The sequence below is a fragment of the Lissotriton helveticus genome, chromosome 2_1 (assembly GCF_964261635.1).
Source record: "Lissotriton helveticus chromosome 2_1, aLisHel1.1, whole genome shotgun sequence".
NCBI classification, from domain to species: Eukaryota; Metazoa; Chordata; class Amphibia; order Caudata; family Salamandridae; genus Lissotriton; species Lissotriton helveticus.
Genome location: NC_136059.1, coordinates 332473884 through 332488732, shown reverse-complemented (window position 1 = coordinate 332488732; position 14849 = coordinate 332473884). Strand labels below are relative to the sequence as shown.

The window sequence follows — 14849 nt, the reverse complement described above, 5'->3', positions numbered from 1 at the left end:
CATTTTCTGCATAATAAATATGTATAAGGGTCATCCCTTCCGTCATCCTCGGCCAAAATGATACAGCAAGGTTAGAACCCCTGAGGGTACCTTTTGGGTATATATACACCGTATCTTTGCTGAGGCAAGCAAGGAGAAAGACTTCCATGCTGACACGCTGACGCGAGACGCTGAGGTTCCTGCACGCAGTGGTCTGACATCCCTCGCAGGGTGTCCTTCTCAAGACCAAGACGGGGTCCTTCATTCTCTCACACCAGGTAATTGGGTTGGCTTCATCCTAGGGGAATTCTTGGCTCTGCACCTACATACTTAGGCACATCTAGTTAGGGTTGCATCGTAGCAGTATGCATTATTATTGTCATGTATTTATATACCTGCCTATATTCATTGTTTTAGCACTATGGTAGAAATCTTCCATCCATTTACTCTGCTGGTGCTTATAATCCTTTATAACTGTTTGTCTTATGTTTTTTTCAGCACACCTATTTTAGACAACAATGGCGCTGGGCCAATAAATGCTTATTGAAAAATGTCCCCACTGATTATTCTGTGTATCTCTTTCTGACAAAGTGAGCATGAGTGACTGAGCGAAAAGTACTGTTTACACAATCCCTGATGGGACAGGGTTGTCCTTTTCGATAGCTGCCAGGAACTTTTATCTCCTTGGAAAGAGGAGACTTTCCAAGGTATTGTGAGCTAGATGGTATACAGGCAAACATATCCGGTGGGGGTGTCTGGAATCAGTCTGGAGACCAAACCCACAGTTTATGTTGTCTAAACGGGCAGATCCTATATAGATATATAGGAACTACACAACACCATCTGATGTTATCAGATTGTTGCTTTTGCTGGGTACTGCTGATTCAGAGCAGCCAGCGTTTGCCTGTCATCCTCCCTATATGTTCTGACTCTACGCTCTCTGCTCAGGAAGTTGAGTTTGCACAATGCTGTTTCCTGATACTCATCAAGTTTAGAATGTACAGCTGCCAACAGTTCAGCCCAGTGGGTCAACATGTTTCTTGCCAAATAAAGTCAATATTGATCAAGTGGCAATTCTTCAGGACCAAAGTTTTTCCTACTCTACACAGGAAGAAGAGACAGGGTAGGTCTGCTGGTGGACGCAACACTGTATTCCTTATGCTAATTAGCATTTGCTCTGCCTTCACTTGAGGAGTTTTTACCAATACCCAAATAGGGTCGGTTTTTAACTACATCAAGTTACGTTTGGTAACTTGTGATTGGTAATCTTTGGAAACACATAAATCAAGATTCCAACCACTCTGTAAATTAGACAAAATTCGGTCCTAAAGAATTGGCACTATATCAATATTGACTTTAATCAGCAAGAAACATGTTGACTCATTGAGCTATCAAAGATCATTGTCTCTCTTGATAGCAACCACAATTTTAACTAGACAGTTGGACTCATTTATTAAATTCCTCTGAGGACTACTTAGTCAATTTTACATGTACTTTCTTTCACACATATACATTTTCTAGACCAATCTACACGACCAGCCCACACCCACACTTCACATACAGCATTTTATACAGAAGATCTCCAGCAAAGAGTCCCATGCCAGTCGGGCATTGCAACGCTGGCCCGACTAGAAACATGCGCTATGATGAAGCATGACACCCTTCTTGGTTTGTGAGGGATCTCACTCCTGAGGGCTCAGACAACCCTGTCTGATATGACTCTTTTCAATCTCCGATTCTGTTCCTGATGCCATTCCTCAATGCATCCTTGTGCTATACTTGTGTGACTGTATAACCACTTAATGCTGTATTGTTCAACTATGACTCCCCTCATGTACCGCTTGTAAATGTTATCAACCGTTATCACGTTAGGCCTTCGTGCCTAGCTTTTGCTATATAAAACTCAAAATAATAATAGGTGTACACAGGGTGACACTCTGACATATAAAAACATTTGAGAAAATATGTTGACTATCTAGTTAAGTTGAATTTTTTTAAATAGTTATTTCTTTTGAATATTTATTATTTATTTTTATGTAGTGCGGGCCAGACCCAATGAATAACAGAGCACGTTTACATAGAACAAACAGATGGTATACAATTATCTGTCATTTGAACAGGTGAAAACCTATATAGGCTATTACAAGTCACAAAACATATGTCAGAATGTGAGCTCTAACATTATAAAAGTTCAAAAAAAGAATGTAAAGAGAGTTGCAGTAAGTAGAAATATATATTTACTTCCTTTGAAGCATTGGATGTCAAAGGTCGATGTTTCTTGGAGGGAACTGTAGTACCACATCTTCTGGGAGTACAGTGATGATCCCTTTCCAGTGAAATAGTTTAATGATTGACTCTAGGATATGCAGCAAAGTTGGTAACTTGCCTCATGATTTCAGGACTACCCTGGTCCTGGTTTCTTAGAGAACATCACATTGCAGTGTATGAACTGTATGATTATATTAATATTTACATTTTGTATTGCAATGAGGGAGAGTAAAATGCCCAAAGGCGAAGTGCATAAGGGGGGAGCACAATAAGGTTTTGATTCACTGTACCACAGATGTTCTCTTTGTCTCAGTCTCCCACGAAACAGCACATGGATAGTTTTTCTCTCTTTTGTGAAGTAATATCGAAACTTTTTCAGCCTTTATTGGGGGTAAAAATATCATTCGGGTATAAAATGCAGTAAAAACAACAGTGTATATTGTGGAATATTTTACAATATTTAGAGGGTAAAGTGCGACTCAAAATATCTAGGAATCGCTCTCAGAGGTAACTTTGTGACAAGTCAATTCAATTATCTTTCCTTTTTATGTCTACAAACATTATTCTCTAGGTGGCCTTCATGGCTTCCATGGCAACGCACTTTACAAACCTCAACAGCGGCATCATCTTCAGCAGCGTGGAGACCAATATAGGAAACTACTTTGATGTAATGACGGGAAGATTCTCTGCGCCAGTGACAGGCAAGTGATTTTTTTTATTGTCATTATCAGGAGTTATTAAAAAACGTGCCGTTTCATGATAAGAAATGGACAATTTAGTAAACATGAATAGTAAATGATGCCATTGGAGATGTTGCCTGGAAGAAATTGAGTTATCACTGTGGCAACAGGTATAGTCAGAAGACAATTTGACACAATGTAATCCAAACCCCTACTGTTTTGCTTACCTGGAAAATAAAAATCCATTTGTGCTGCTCTATGCCTCTTATTGAAGGATATTATTTATTGAGTAGGATGTGGTTACACTGCTGTCTGCATCCCCAAGCGTGTTTCTCATTCTTAGTCAATCGTTGTTGTGATGACACATTCTCCAAAAATGAGTTTACTAAGTACCTTGTCTTGAAAAATGAATTTTGTTTGTAATGAAGGTGGAAAACCTCTTACAAGTCACACTCCCACTTACCATCCGTTTATTTAGTTATTTTACATCCAAACGTTTGGAACAAGAATGTAACATTTCCAGGGTCCTTGATCATTTCTGCCCAGCACTATCAGTCTGATTTTTTTTAAACATATTTTATTGCAATTTTCAAAAAGGTTGACACATCTTTACAATAACCTCACAACAGGTTACAGAACATGAGATGGATAATAACATCACATGCAGTATAACTAAACCACATTAGAATTACCCTCTCCCACTCACCCTATGAAAATCTATATTATGCTAAAATCAGTCAACGCTCATTGCCATATTACTACTTATCCTAATTCAATTCTATCCCCGCCCGCAGACTAGCCCCCCCAAACCCTTTCACCAGGCATGTCACATACAATCAACACGTGTATTGTAGTTTGGTTCTGTTGTCAGTTTAGGTGTGCAAATGCATCAAAAATCATGTCATGATCGAAGCTACAGTGATGGTGGGAAGCACTACTTAGACTATTCCACATCACCATAGCGTACTGAGCATGGCAGTAAACTAACTAATCAACTGCTTCAGGTTTTGCAGTTAGGGGAGCGTCGTCACCAGCATCCTCAGGATTCTTTAGAAGCGCAACCAATGCCCCCCACACCCTTGCCACCTCCAGGGCCCTGTCACTGCCCGCTCTTCTTGCTAGCTGTAGCCGAACTAGTCCATCACACTCCGCCCACTTAATTGATTCCTTTTTCCATCTACCTATATTAGGGTCCCTCTGTGCTTTCCAATGCGTGGTGATTTCCCGCTTAGCCAATAGGAGGCCCAAATCTAAAAATGTACTTGTGACCTTATTTTTGGCCGTGTGGTGGAACCAATGTAAGATACATAACCCTATGGTCGGCTCAAGTTCCCTGTCAGTGATTTCGGTCAGTAAAGCAACCACTTCAACCCAATATGTATCTAACTGCGTGCAACCCCAAACACTACCAGTCTGATGTGGGCCTTGTTGTGTAGTGATGACCCTTATGGGACCCCTTGGTTCGCCCTTAGTTCAGCGCATTAGATGATTAATGCTGCTTCTGAAAGAAACCTAGCCACACATAACACTTTTGTTTTTGTGACATTATTTTAGAAATACGGTGTACATGTTGTTTTGTTATTCAGTGACTCTTCTTGGGCTTTCATCTGCACATTTCACACAAGGTCATCTTGAATACATAACACCATGTTGTGCTGTTTTCTGCTCAGTCAGCAACAGCTCCTAATGTTTTAGACATAACACGGTAGTCCAGCTGCAGCTTTCTAATACAATAGTTTTATCATATAAAATGTATTTTGTCCCTTTGTGGGCAGAGGGCAGACTTCTGGCAGAGGGACTTGTCCTAAAATGAACACACGTCAGTTATGGGTTTGTTGCTAATCCCAGCGATCACTAATATATCTCTTTACTTACACAGGAAGAATAGGCCTAGACAGATGGATAATTTGCCATGGATGGGTTGTTCATTGGATACAGTCTGCTAGTAATGTTGATCACTTTGCTTAGTTGTATTTGTCTACTAATTGCACCACATCTGATTCATAATTGACCATGATAGGGTCAATAAATGTATTGTAAACTTCTATTGTGTCTTTTCCTTGTTTACTAAGGGCATGCATGAGTGAGAAACGAAAGGGGATGATGTTTCAGTGATTCCCTAGGGGACTAGAGGTTCATGTTCTAACCAGGCTAAAATCACCAAACTAATCTAAAAAGGTTAGGAGTTCAGGTGAGGAACCTTGTTCTAGCCCGTATTTGGGTTGTCAGGTAGTGACGTAGTAGAGAGACAGAGTCCCTACATTCTGATGTCCTGACGTCCCAAGGCACAGTTCTGTTTACCAGCAGAATTCCTGTGACCTCTTTGTGCCCTGTGGTGTGAGTATAGGTGTGCCCTAAGGGGTGAAGGTTTATGGGTACATTCTGGCTGGTCTCAATGCAACCTGTTAGTGTGACCCTTGCATACATCACCCACATTTAGACCAACACAAAGTTTCTGTAAATGGCGGCTATGTATGCTCTCACAGTGTCAGCTTTGTAATGGTGAGATGGCATACGGATGAGGGTTTGAGAGCCGAAATTTTTTTTTTTTTTTCTACAAGAACATGCAAATCTGGCTCTGCTAACCAACAGGCTTTAATGAGTGGGATCTCATTGTAGCTGCGGTTTCCCAGTGGTGGGAAGTTTCATCCTTCCACTACACATGCTTCCATAACGGGGGTAGTAATTTCCAGTCTTCACGAAGCTGAAGCTATAACCCCACTATGTAACAGGCAATGAAAATTCTACAACTTGACTTGTGTTAAATAATTCTGCAACAGTTTTTATAAAGAAGACCAAATAAGATTTTTGTCAGGATTAGCTGGGTTGAATGTGTAGTGAAGGGCTGGAATGTGGCGTACTGGATGTCTTCACTGTAGGGGGAATGTGGAATGCGATGTTTGAATGTAGGCAGTTGATGTTTCTCCGGCTGCCCTGCTGGTTTTACTTTCCTTTATAGGAATAAACTTACTTGTTCCTGAGCTTCACGACCCCGCTGTCATCATTATCTTGGAACCTTCACTTTCTCCTAGATTTATCATCAACCTGCAGGGCATGCACTTGCGTAGTAATGGATATTTGTCCCCAAGGAATGACGGTGTATAGCAAATTTCTTCTTTGGCGTAAATACATCTCCTTCTTTGGCTTCCAAATAAGCTTCAAACCCTTCCATCCATTGCTCCCAGTCTATGCTAGAAATGCAGGTTTGGGAATCATAACATGATAGAAGCTGCCACCACATTGATAGTCACCAATACCCTGTATCAAGTACTTCGAAAAGAAGTCACTAGACCCATGGTCAGTTATATTTGTGATTCTGGAGAATGCAAACTGTGCAAGATATCCTACTCAATCTGTTAGGTATAACTGTAAAGCTACCACAGTGAAAAATACATGCTCACTAGTTAAAACAATATCCTGAATCCAGGTGCAGCTATATAACAAGGACTCCTTTTGTATCTGTTTACATGGTTCATTTATGGCAAAAGTATTTTTACCCTTTAAACTAGAATGTTTTAGTCCTTGTGTTCTAGCGTTCTTTGTGTTATTACTCTGTTGGGTTCTCTCTGGAGTCAGTTGTTGGCTGGCTGGAGAGGGAGATTGGCAACAAGTACATGCCCACCCTCAGATGACTGCATGAACTCAATAGATAGAGCAAGGATCCCCCACATATGGACTGCGGGGTAAGACTGTTTCAACAGGTTTTATAGACAGCATCCCCAGACTGCTCCAGTGTGGTTCTAGAATCACTATACATAGAAAGTGACATTCCCTCTCCTGCCTATTAACACATGGACCGGGGTAGGAACAGACATCGTGCCTTGCCTTACAGTACTGACAAGATGATGTTGCCATCATCAAGAAGAAATCATCTTTTGCGGTATATCTATATAGCAAAACCGATGAGAGAGGAGGCGAACAGTTATGTGAGAAAGGCCATCAGTTTCCCCGAGTATCTAAGTAGACAGGATGGTGTTTTAAACCCATGTTGCCTTCATGACTAGAATATGCCAGTACTATAAAGTCCCAAATTGTCTCTAAACAGAACACATAGGGGCATATTTACACGCCCCTATCGCCACAGGAATGTCACTTTTTTCGACGTTCCTATGGTGATACAGGCTTTGCCTTATTTACAAGGCAGTGTTAAGCAACTTGATATGGTTTATCGCTGCCTTGTAAATAAGACACCCTTTCACGCTATACTTAGAATGATAGGGGTGGGCAATGGGTGTTGCGGTGGGTGTTCCACCACTTTTCTTGTAAATATGCCCTTTAGTCTTTGAGTAGTCAGCTGAACAACCCATCAGCGTCCATCAAGATTCTGCTGTCCCCTATATGTCTCTTTCTCATGTTCTAGTTCCATAGAACTCTACATTCCCCCTTCTAATGCAAAGATAACCTGTGGCAGTGGAGGTTAATAACAGGCAAGAGGTCTCACTCACTGGTGACATTTACTAGGCTAAGTTTTCTCTCTTGGAGTTTATGCTGAATATACTTCCCCAATAGATTCCCTAAAATGTATATCTGATCAACAAATACATCTAGTAAGAGAGCATATCATTCACAAATCTTTGCTGCCATTGCTGATAAACATCATGGTGGGTTTATATATCACAAAATAACCTGTTTTGCCAGAGAAATCACAAACATTTGCAGAGATGAAATCAAATAACTCTGTATGTACTTGTCTACACTCTCGGTTTTCTGATTGTTGTCTTTCTATTCAGCTCGCCAAACTAAGATCATTTCTGAAACCAAATCCTATAAGGTAGTTGTGATTTTAGATATTATGCCACTGCATATTAGATAAATACATGAGCACCTATTCTGTATAGTGTGAGTGTTATCAAGACTCTCAATGTCTCTTATTTAGTTAGAACTTTTAGTAGGTTTGGTGTAACTATTTACAAACATTCAGCTAAAGTTTTTGCTGAGAGAATGTCCATGTACCTGATTTGAGATTACCTCAGTTACGATTTTAAAAATGTATTAATGTTTTTCTCAAATGAGAAAGAGTATTACAACCTGCAGGATGTTGAACACAGGGCCTGGCCACAGCCGACGACTTGCGGTCAAATGTAGTGCACGCGCAGTGCAGCCGAAGATTCAGGTCTCGATATGTTGTTCTTAACGGAGACTTGGACTAACGATAATTCGGCAGTTGAATTAGGTTTAGCATGCCCACCTGTTTATAAGTCATGGCATACCCTAGATTGACGGGGCAGAGGGGGAGGTGTGGGGGTGATCTTTAAGGAGGAATGGAACTGCGTTCCCCTAGCGTTGGATGAAATTAGTGGAATTGAATTGATGGGATTTACTTTACAAGGAACTAAGGGGAACTTACTCTCAGGCATAGTGTGTTATAGGCCCCCGGGACAATGTACAAATTACCAGAGCCTACATGAGAGCATTACGAATTTTGCTCTGTCTCACACAAGAGTAATTATACTGGGGGACTTTAATCTCTGGGAGACTGGGAATCTGGCGAAGCATCTGAGAGATTTACAACTGACGTGTGCGAATTTGAATTTGCAACAGCTGCACTCATCAAGGGGGGCACACACTAGATTTAGTATTCGCCAGCGAGAATGAAACATTGGTACAAGATATTCTACCCCAAACGTGGACTGATCACCATCTGGTCCTTTTCACAACTAGGGTAGGGGCTCAACAGGAAGGAGAAAGGGCCGCAAGCACATACAGACTGGATAGGAGGTGGGCTAAACTGGATAGTGACATGGCGCAAGCCCTGATTGAGGAAAATGGTAATCTGACCTCTACTGTCTCGGTGGAGAAGAGCTACCAAAAGTACTGCAGCACCATGGTCAGGAATCTAGATCGCCTACTCCCAAGGTGCAAAATTAAAAATAAGGATAAGAATTCAGCCCCCTGGTCTAATGCGGAGTTAAAAGAACTCCGCCGTCTTCGTAAAAAGGCAGAAAGGAGCTGGAGGAGACAGTACGAAAATGTAGATAGAAACCTTTTTAAGCTAGCCCAACTCCAATATAAAACAGCAATTGCTAAAACAAAAGCCAATTTTTATGCCACCACTATCCTGAATTCCACGAATAGTACCAAAACTCTTTTTAAGATTTATAAGGACATTACCTTGCCCCCAGCCAATGCAACAAGACAATTGCTTCACAACAGCTCTGCGATGACATCTCAGGCTATTTTCAGGAGAAAATTCATAATATTGTCGGGAACTTAGTCCCCCATAATACCCAGCCTCTAGACACTGAACAGAAGGAGACAAGTATCGAGTTAAATGTTAGCTCTTTATTAACCTTGTTCCAATTATTTACAGAGGATTCCTTTGCTAATATGGCTCTTAGTGTTACTTCATGATCCCCGGCTGATCCTATTCCCCACAGATATTGGAAACAATTTGGCAGAATACTGTTCCCACAGCTTCTTAGTATCTGCAATCAGTCCCTGGAAGAAGGTATAGTGCCAGCTGCATGGAAGCAAGCGATGGTTTTTCCGCTGCTGTCCTCAGTTAGTCCCATTTTATTTAATGTGTACCTGAAACCCCTATTGTCCATCATCAAATCCTTTGGTATCAGCGTTATAAATTACGCGGATGATACTCAATTGATTTTCTCCTTGGAGGGAAAGCAGGAGACCTCAGTAGAGGTCTTCCAGGAGTGCATGCGGAAAATGGCGGGCTGGCTCAGGGCTAACTCGCTCCAATTGAATGGAGGGAAAACGGAGGCGATGTGCTGCTCAGCTGTAAAAATCTTAAAACAACCCATGACAGATTTTAGGCTTACCCCAGAAGAAGACTCTCTGAATCTGACCAACACCGTGCGTAATCTGGGAGTGCATATGTGCGCCAACCTTCAAATGGTGTCACAGGCCAACAAAACCATCCAAGTTGGCTTTAAACTAATTCGTTTGATGAGAAAGATCCTCCCGTTACTACCAGTCATCTCTCGAGCCTTGGTAGTGAGGAGCTTAGTGTTGAGCAGGTTGGATTACTGCAATGCCTTGTACCTGGGTGCCCCTCAGTACATCTTTCAAGGGCTCCAAAGGGTGCAGTCGACGGTGGCTAAGGTGGCTCTAAACAGACCATGGAGCTCCTCAACATCCTTGGCACTGAGAGACCTTCACTGGTTACCAATTAAAGAACGGGTCAGCTTTAAATCACTATGCATCGTCTTTAGGGCGGTTCATGGACAGGGACCTTTACCACTGCAGGATAAATTCAATTGGTACGGGCCCCCTAGACAACTGCGGTCTGCTAACACTGGCCTAGTCCTGGTCCCCAGATTCAAACGGTCCAGAATGGGGGGCAGGGCTTTCAGTGTGGCAGCTGGACAATTATGGAATGGGCTGCCAGAGGGCCTTAGGGTAGCTAGCTGCCTGCTGAAATTCAGGAAGTAGTTGAAGACCTTACTATTCCCCAGGGGCTAGTTCATCTTTTCTAATCTGGAACTGTAGGTATAATTGTTAATTCCTGTCTGAGCGCCAAGATACCCGTAGGGTGATAGCAGCGCTATATAAGAACACAATACATACAATACATACATACAATACTGTGTGTGCCTTTGGATTGACTGCCCATGGACATGTGGGCGCAATATTTGCAGTGTGAGGTATGAACCCCAGGTGTTGTGTTTGTGGTGGTTCGGGAGACCCATTGTGGACAAACCACGAAGTTGAACAAAGTCCACAAAGCAAACATTGGTGCAATGTGAGAGTGGGCCTCCCAGATAGACTTATCTCTTAGGTCACCTGCACTTGAAGGTAGATGATTTCTTAACTAGCTTCTTTGGTCTGTGTTGAGGAGTAGAGAGTGTTTCTTCATACTCTGTGTCTGACTCTCTAGACTATTTGAACTAGTTGGAGGTAACAAAGCTAAGCAGGTCATCAGAGCTTCTGTAGGACACCAGGAATGTCCCTAGCTTTGACTAAAGAGGCAGCATTCAGTTTCACTCCCAAGAAGCAAAATATCCTCTTCAGTTTGTCTTGAAGGAGGCCTTCAATAAGCTGGTGAGCGTCACCTAACTCATATTTAGAATCCTGGGCAGTTGGGCAGCAGTCCCGTGCCAGCCTGTGCTACTGTCAAAATCCCACCGCCCAGGTTGAGGCATTGTTTCCCTCCTCTGAGGGGCTTCTGGGAAATTCATGCCTTGTTCTGCTTCCAGAGTGCATTTGTTTTGTGCCTATTTCCAGTAGGTCCAGTAGGTACAATTCCTAAGCACCAGTTTCCCTCAAAGAGGAAGTGGAGAGAAAGGACGTGGGAGAGGATGAAAAATTGGATGGATGGATCTATTCTGTCCAGATGTTCTGTTGGCAGGAAATATCATCCATCTTGCATTAACAGTTTTATATTGCAAAGATATTCATGATCATCAATGCTAGCTGTAGCCGAACTAGTCCATCACACTCCGCCCACTTAATTGATTCCTTTTTTCCATCTACCTATATTAGGGTCCCTCTGTGCTTTCCAATGCGTGGTGATTTCCCGCTTAGCCAATAGGAGGCCCAAATCTAAAAATGTACTTGTGACCTTATTTTTGGCCGTGTGGTGGAACCAATGTAAGATACATAACCCTATGGTCGGCTCAAGTTCCCTGTCAGTGATTTCGGTCAGTAAAGCAACCACTTCAACCCAATATGTATCTAACTGCGTGCAACCCCAAACACTACCAGTCTGATGTGGGCCTTGTTGTGTAGTGATGACCCTTATGGGACCCCTTGGTTCGCCCTTAGTTCAGCGCATTAGATGATTAATGCTGCTTCTGAAAGAAACCTAGCCACACATAACACTTTTGTTTTTGTGACATTATTTTAGAAATACGGTGTACATGTTGTTTTGTTATTCAGTGACTCTTCTTGGGCTTTCATCTGCACATTTCACACAAGGTCATCTTGAATACATAACACCATGTTGTGCTGTTTTCTGCTCAGTCAGCAACAGCTCCTAATGTTTTAGACATAACACGGTAGTCCAGCTGCAGCTTTCTAATACAATAGTTTTATCATATAAAATGTATTTTGTCCCTTTGTGGGCAGAGGGCAGACTTCTGGCAGAGGGACTTGTCCTAAAATGAACACACGTCAGTTATGGGTTTGTTGCTAATCCCAGCGATCACTAATATATCTCTTTACTTACACAGGAAGAATAGGCCTAGACAGATGGATAATTTGCCATGGATGGGTTGTTCATTGGATACAGTCTGCTAGTAATGTTGATCACTTTGCTTAGTTGTATTTGTCTACTAATTGCACCACATCTGATTCATAATAGACCATGATAGGGTCAATAAATGTATTGTAAACTTCTATTGTGTCTTTTCCTTGTTTACTAAGGGCATGCATGAGTGGGAAACGAAAGGGGATGATGTTTCAGTGATTCCCTAGGGGACTAGAGGTTCATGTTCTAACCAGGCTAAAATCACCAAACTAATCTAAAAAGGTTAGGAGTTCAGGTGAGGAACCTTGTTCTAGCCCGTATTTGGGTTGTCAGGTAGTGACGTAGTAGAGAGACAGAGTCCCTACATTCTGATGTCCTGACGTCCCAAGGCACAGTTCTGTTTACCAGCAGAATTCCTGTGACCTCTTTGTGCCCTGTGGTGTGAGTATAGGTGTGCCCTAAGGGGTGAAGGTTTATGGGTACATTCTGGCTGGTCTCAATGCAACCTGTTAGTGTGACCCTTGCATACATCACCCACATTTAGACCAACACAAAGTTTCTGTAAATGGCGGCTATGTATGCTCTCACAGTGTCAGCTTTGTAATGGTGAGATGGCATACGGATGAGGGTTTGAGAGCCGAAAAGTTTTTTTTTTTTTTCTACAAGAACATGCAAATCTGGCTCTGGTAACCAACAGGCTTTAATGAGTGGGATCTCATTGTAGCTGCGGTTTCCCAGTGGTGGGAAGTTTCATCCTTCCACTACACATGCTTCCATAATGGGGGTAGTAATTTCCAGTCTTCACGAAGCTGAAGCTATAACCCCACTATGTAACAGGCAATGAAAATTCTACAACTTGACTTGTGTTAAATAATTCTGCAACAGTTTTTACCAAGAAGACCAAATAAGATTTTTGTCAGGATTAGCTGGGTTGAATGTGTAGTGAAGGGCTGGAATGTGGCGTACTGGATGTCTTCACTGTAGGGGGAATGTGGAATGCGATGTTTGAATGTAGGCAGTTGATGTTTCTCCGGCTGCCCTGCTGGTTTTACTTTCCTTTATAGGAATAAACTTACTTGTTCCTGAGCTTCACGACCCCGCTGTCATCATTATCTTGGAACCTTCACTTTCTCCTAGATTTATCATCAACCTGCAGGGCATGCACTTGCGTAGTAATGGATATTTGTCCCCAAGGAATGACGGTGTATAGCAAATTTCTTCTTTGGCGTAAATACATCTCCTTCTTTGGCTTCCAAATAAGCTTCAAACCCTTCCATCCATTGCTCCCAGTCTATGCTAGAAATGCAGGTTTGGGAATCATAACATGATAGAAGCTGCCACCACATTGATAGTCACCAATACCCTGTATCAAGTACTTCGAAAAGAAGTCACTAGACCCATGGTCAGTTATATTTGTGATTCTGGAGAATGCAAACTGTGCAAGATATCCTACTCAATCTGTTAGGTATAACTGTAAAGCTACCACAGTGAAAAATACATGCTCACTAGTTAAAACAATATCCTGAATCCAGGTGCAGCTATATAACAAGGACTCCTTTTGTATCTGTTTACATGGTTCATTTATGGCAAAAGTATTTTTACCCTTTAAACTAGAATGTTTTAGTCCTTGTGTTCTAGCGTTCTTTGTGTTATTACTCTGTTGGGTTCTCTCTGGAGTCAGTTGTTGGCTGGCTGGAGAGGGAGATTGGCAACAAGTACATGCCCACCCTCAGATGACTGCATGAACTCAATAGATAGAGCAAGGATCCCCCACATATGGACTGCGGGGTAAGACTATTTCAACAGGTTTTATAGACAGCATCCCCAGACTGCTCCAGTGTGGTTCTAGAATCACTATACATAGAAAGTGACATTCCCTCTCCTGCCTATTAACACATGGACCGGGGTAGGAACAGACATCGTGCCTTGCCTTACAGTACTGACAAGATGATGTTGCCATCATCAAGAAGAAATCATCTTTTGCGGTATATCTATATAGCAAAACCGATGAGAGAGGAGGCGAACAGTTATGTGAGAAAGGCCATCAGTTTCCCCGAGTATCTAAGTAGACAGGATGGTGTTTTAAACCCATGTTGCCTTCATGACTAGAATATGCCAGTACTATAAAGTCCCAAATTGTCTCTAAACAGAACACATAGGGGCATATTTACACGCCCCTATCGCCACAGGAATGTCACTTTTTTCGACGTTCCTATGGTGATACAGGCTTTGCCTTATTTACAAGGCAGTGTTAAGCAACTTGATATGGTTTATCGCTGCCTTGTAAATAAGACACCCTTTCACGCTATACTTAGAATGATAGGGGTGGGCAATGGGTGTTGCGGTGGGTGTTCCACCACTTTTCTTGTAAATATGCCCTTTAGTCTTTGAGTAGTCAGCTGAACAACCCATCAGCGTCCATCAAGATTCTGCTGTCCCCTATATGTCTCTTTCTCATGTTCTAGTTCCATAGAACTCTACATTCCCCCTTCTAATGCAAAGATAACCTGTGGCAGTGGAGGTTAATAACAGGCAAGAGGTCTCACTCACTGGTGACATTTACTAGGCTAAGTTTTCTCTCTTGGAGTTTATGCTGAATATACTTCCCCAATAGATTCCCTAAAATGTATATCTGATCAACAAATACATCTAGTAAGAGAGCATATCATTCACAAATCTTTGCTGCCATTGCTGATAAATATCATGGTGGGTTTATATATCACAAAATAACTTGTTTTGCCAGAGAAATCACAAACATTTGCAGAGATGAAATCAAA

The 14849-nt window shown here is 42.0% G+C and overlaps 1 protein-coding gene across 2 annotated transcripts in view; it reads left to right on the top strand.

Moving 5' to 3' along the window:
- The window catches only part of C1QTNF3 (C1q and TNF related 3), a 762159-nt gene that overhangs the window by 681111 nt on the left and 66199 nt on the right, over positions 1-14849 (top strand). For both annotated transcript variants that reach the window (XM_078677282.1, XM_078677283.1), the window contains exon 4: positions 2819-2948. In XM_078677282.1, the coding sequence (XP_078533408.1) occupies positions 2819-2948 (130 nt within the window). The remainder of the gene's footprint in view (positions 1-2818; positions 2949-14849) is intronic.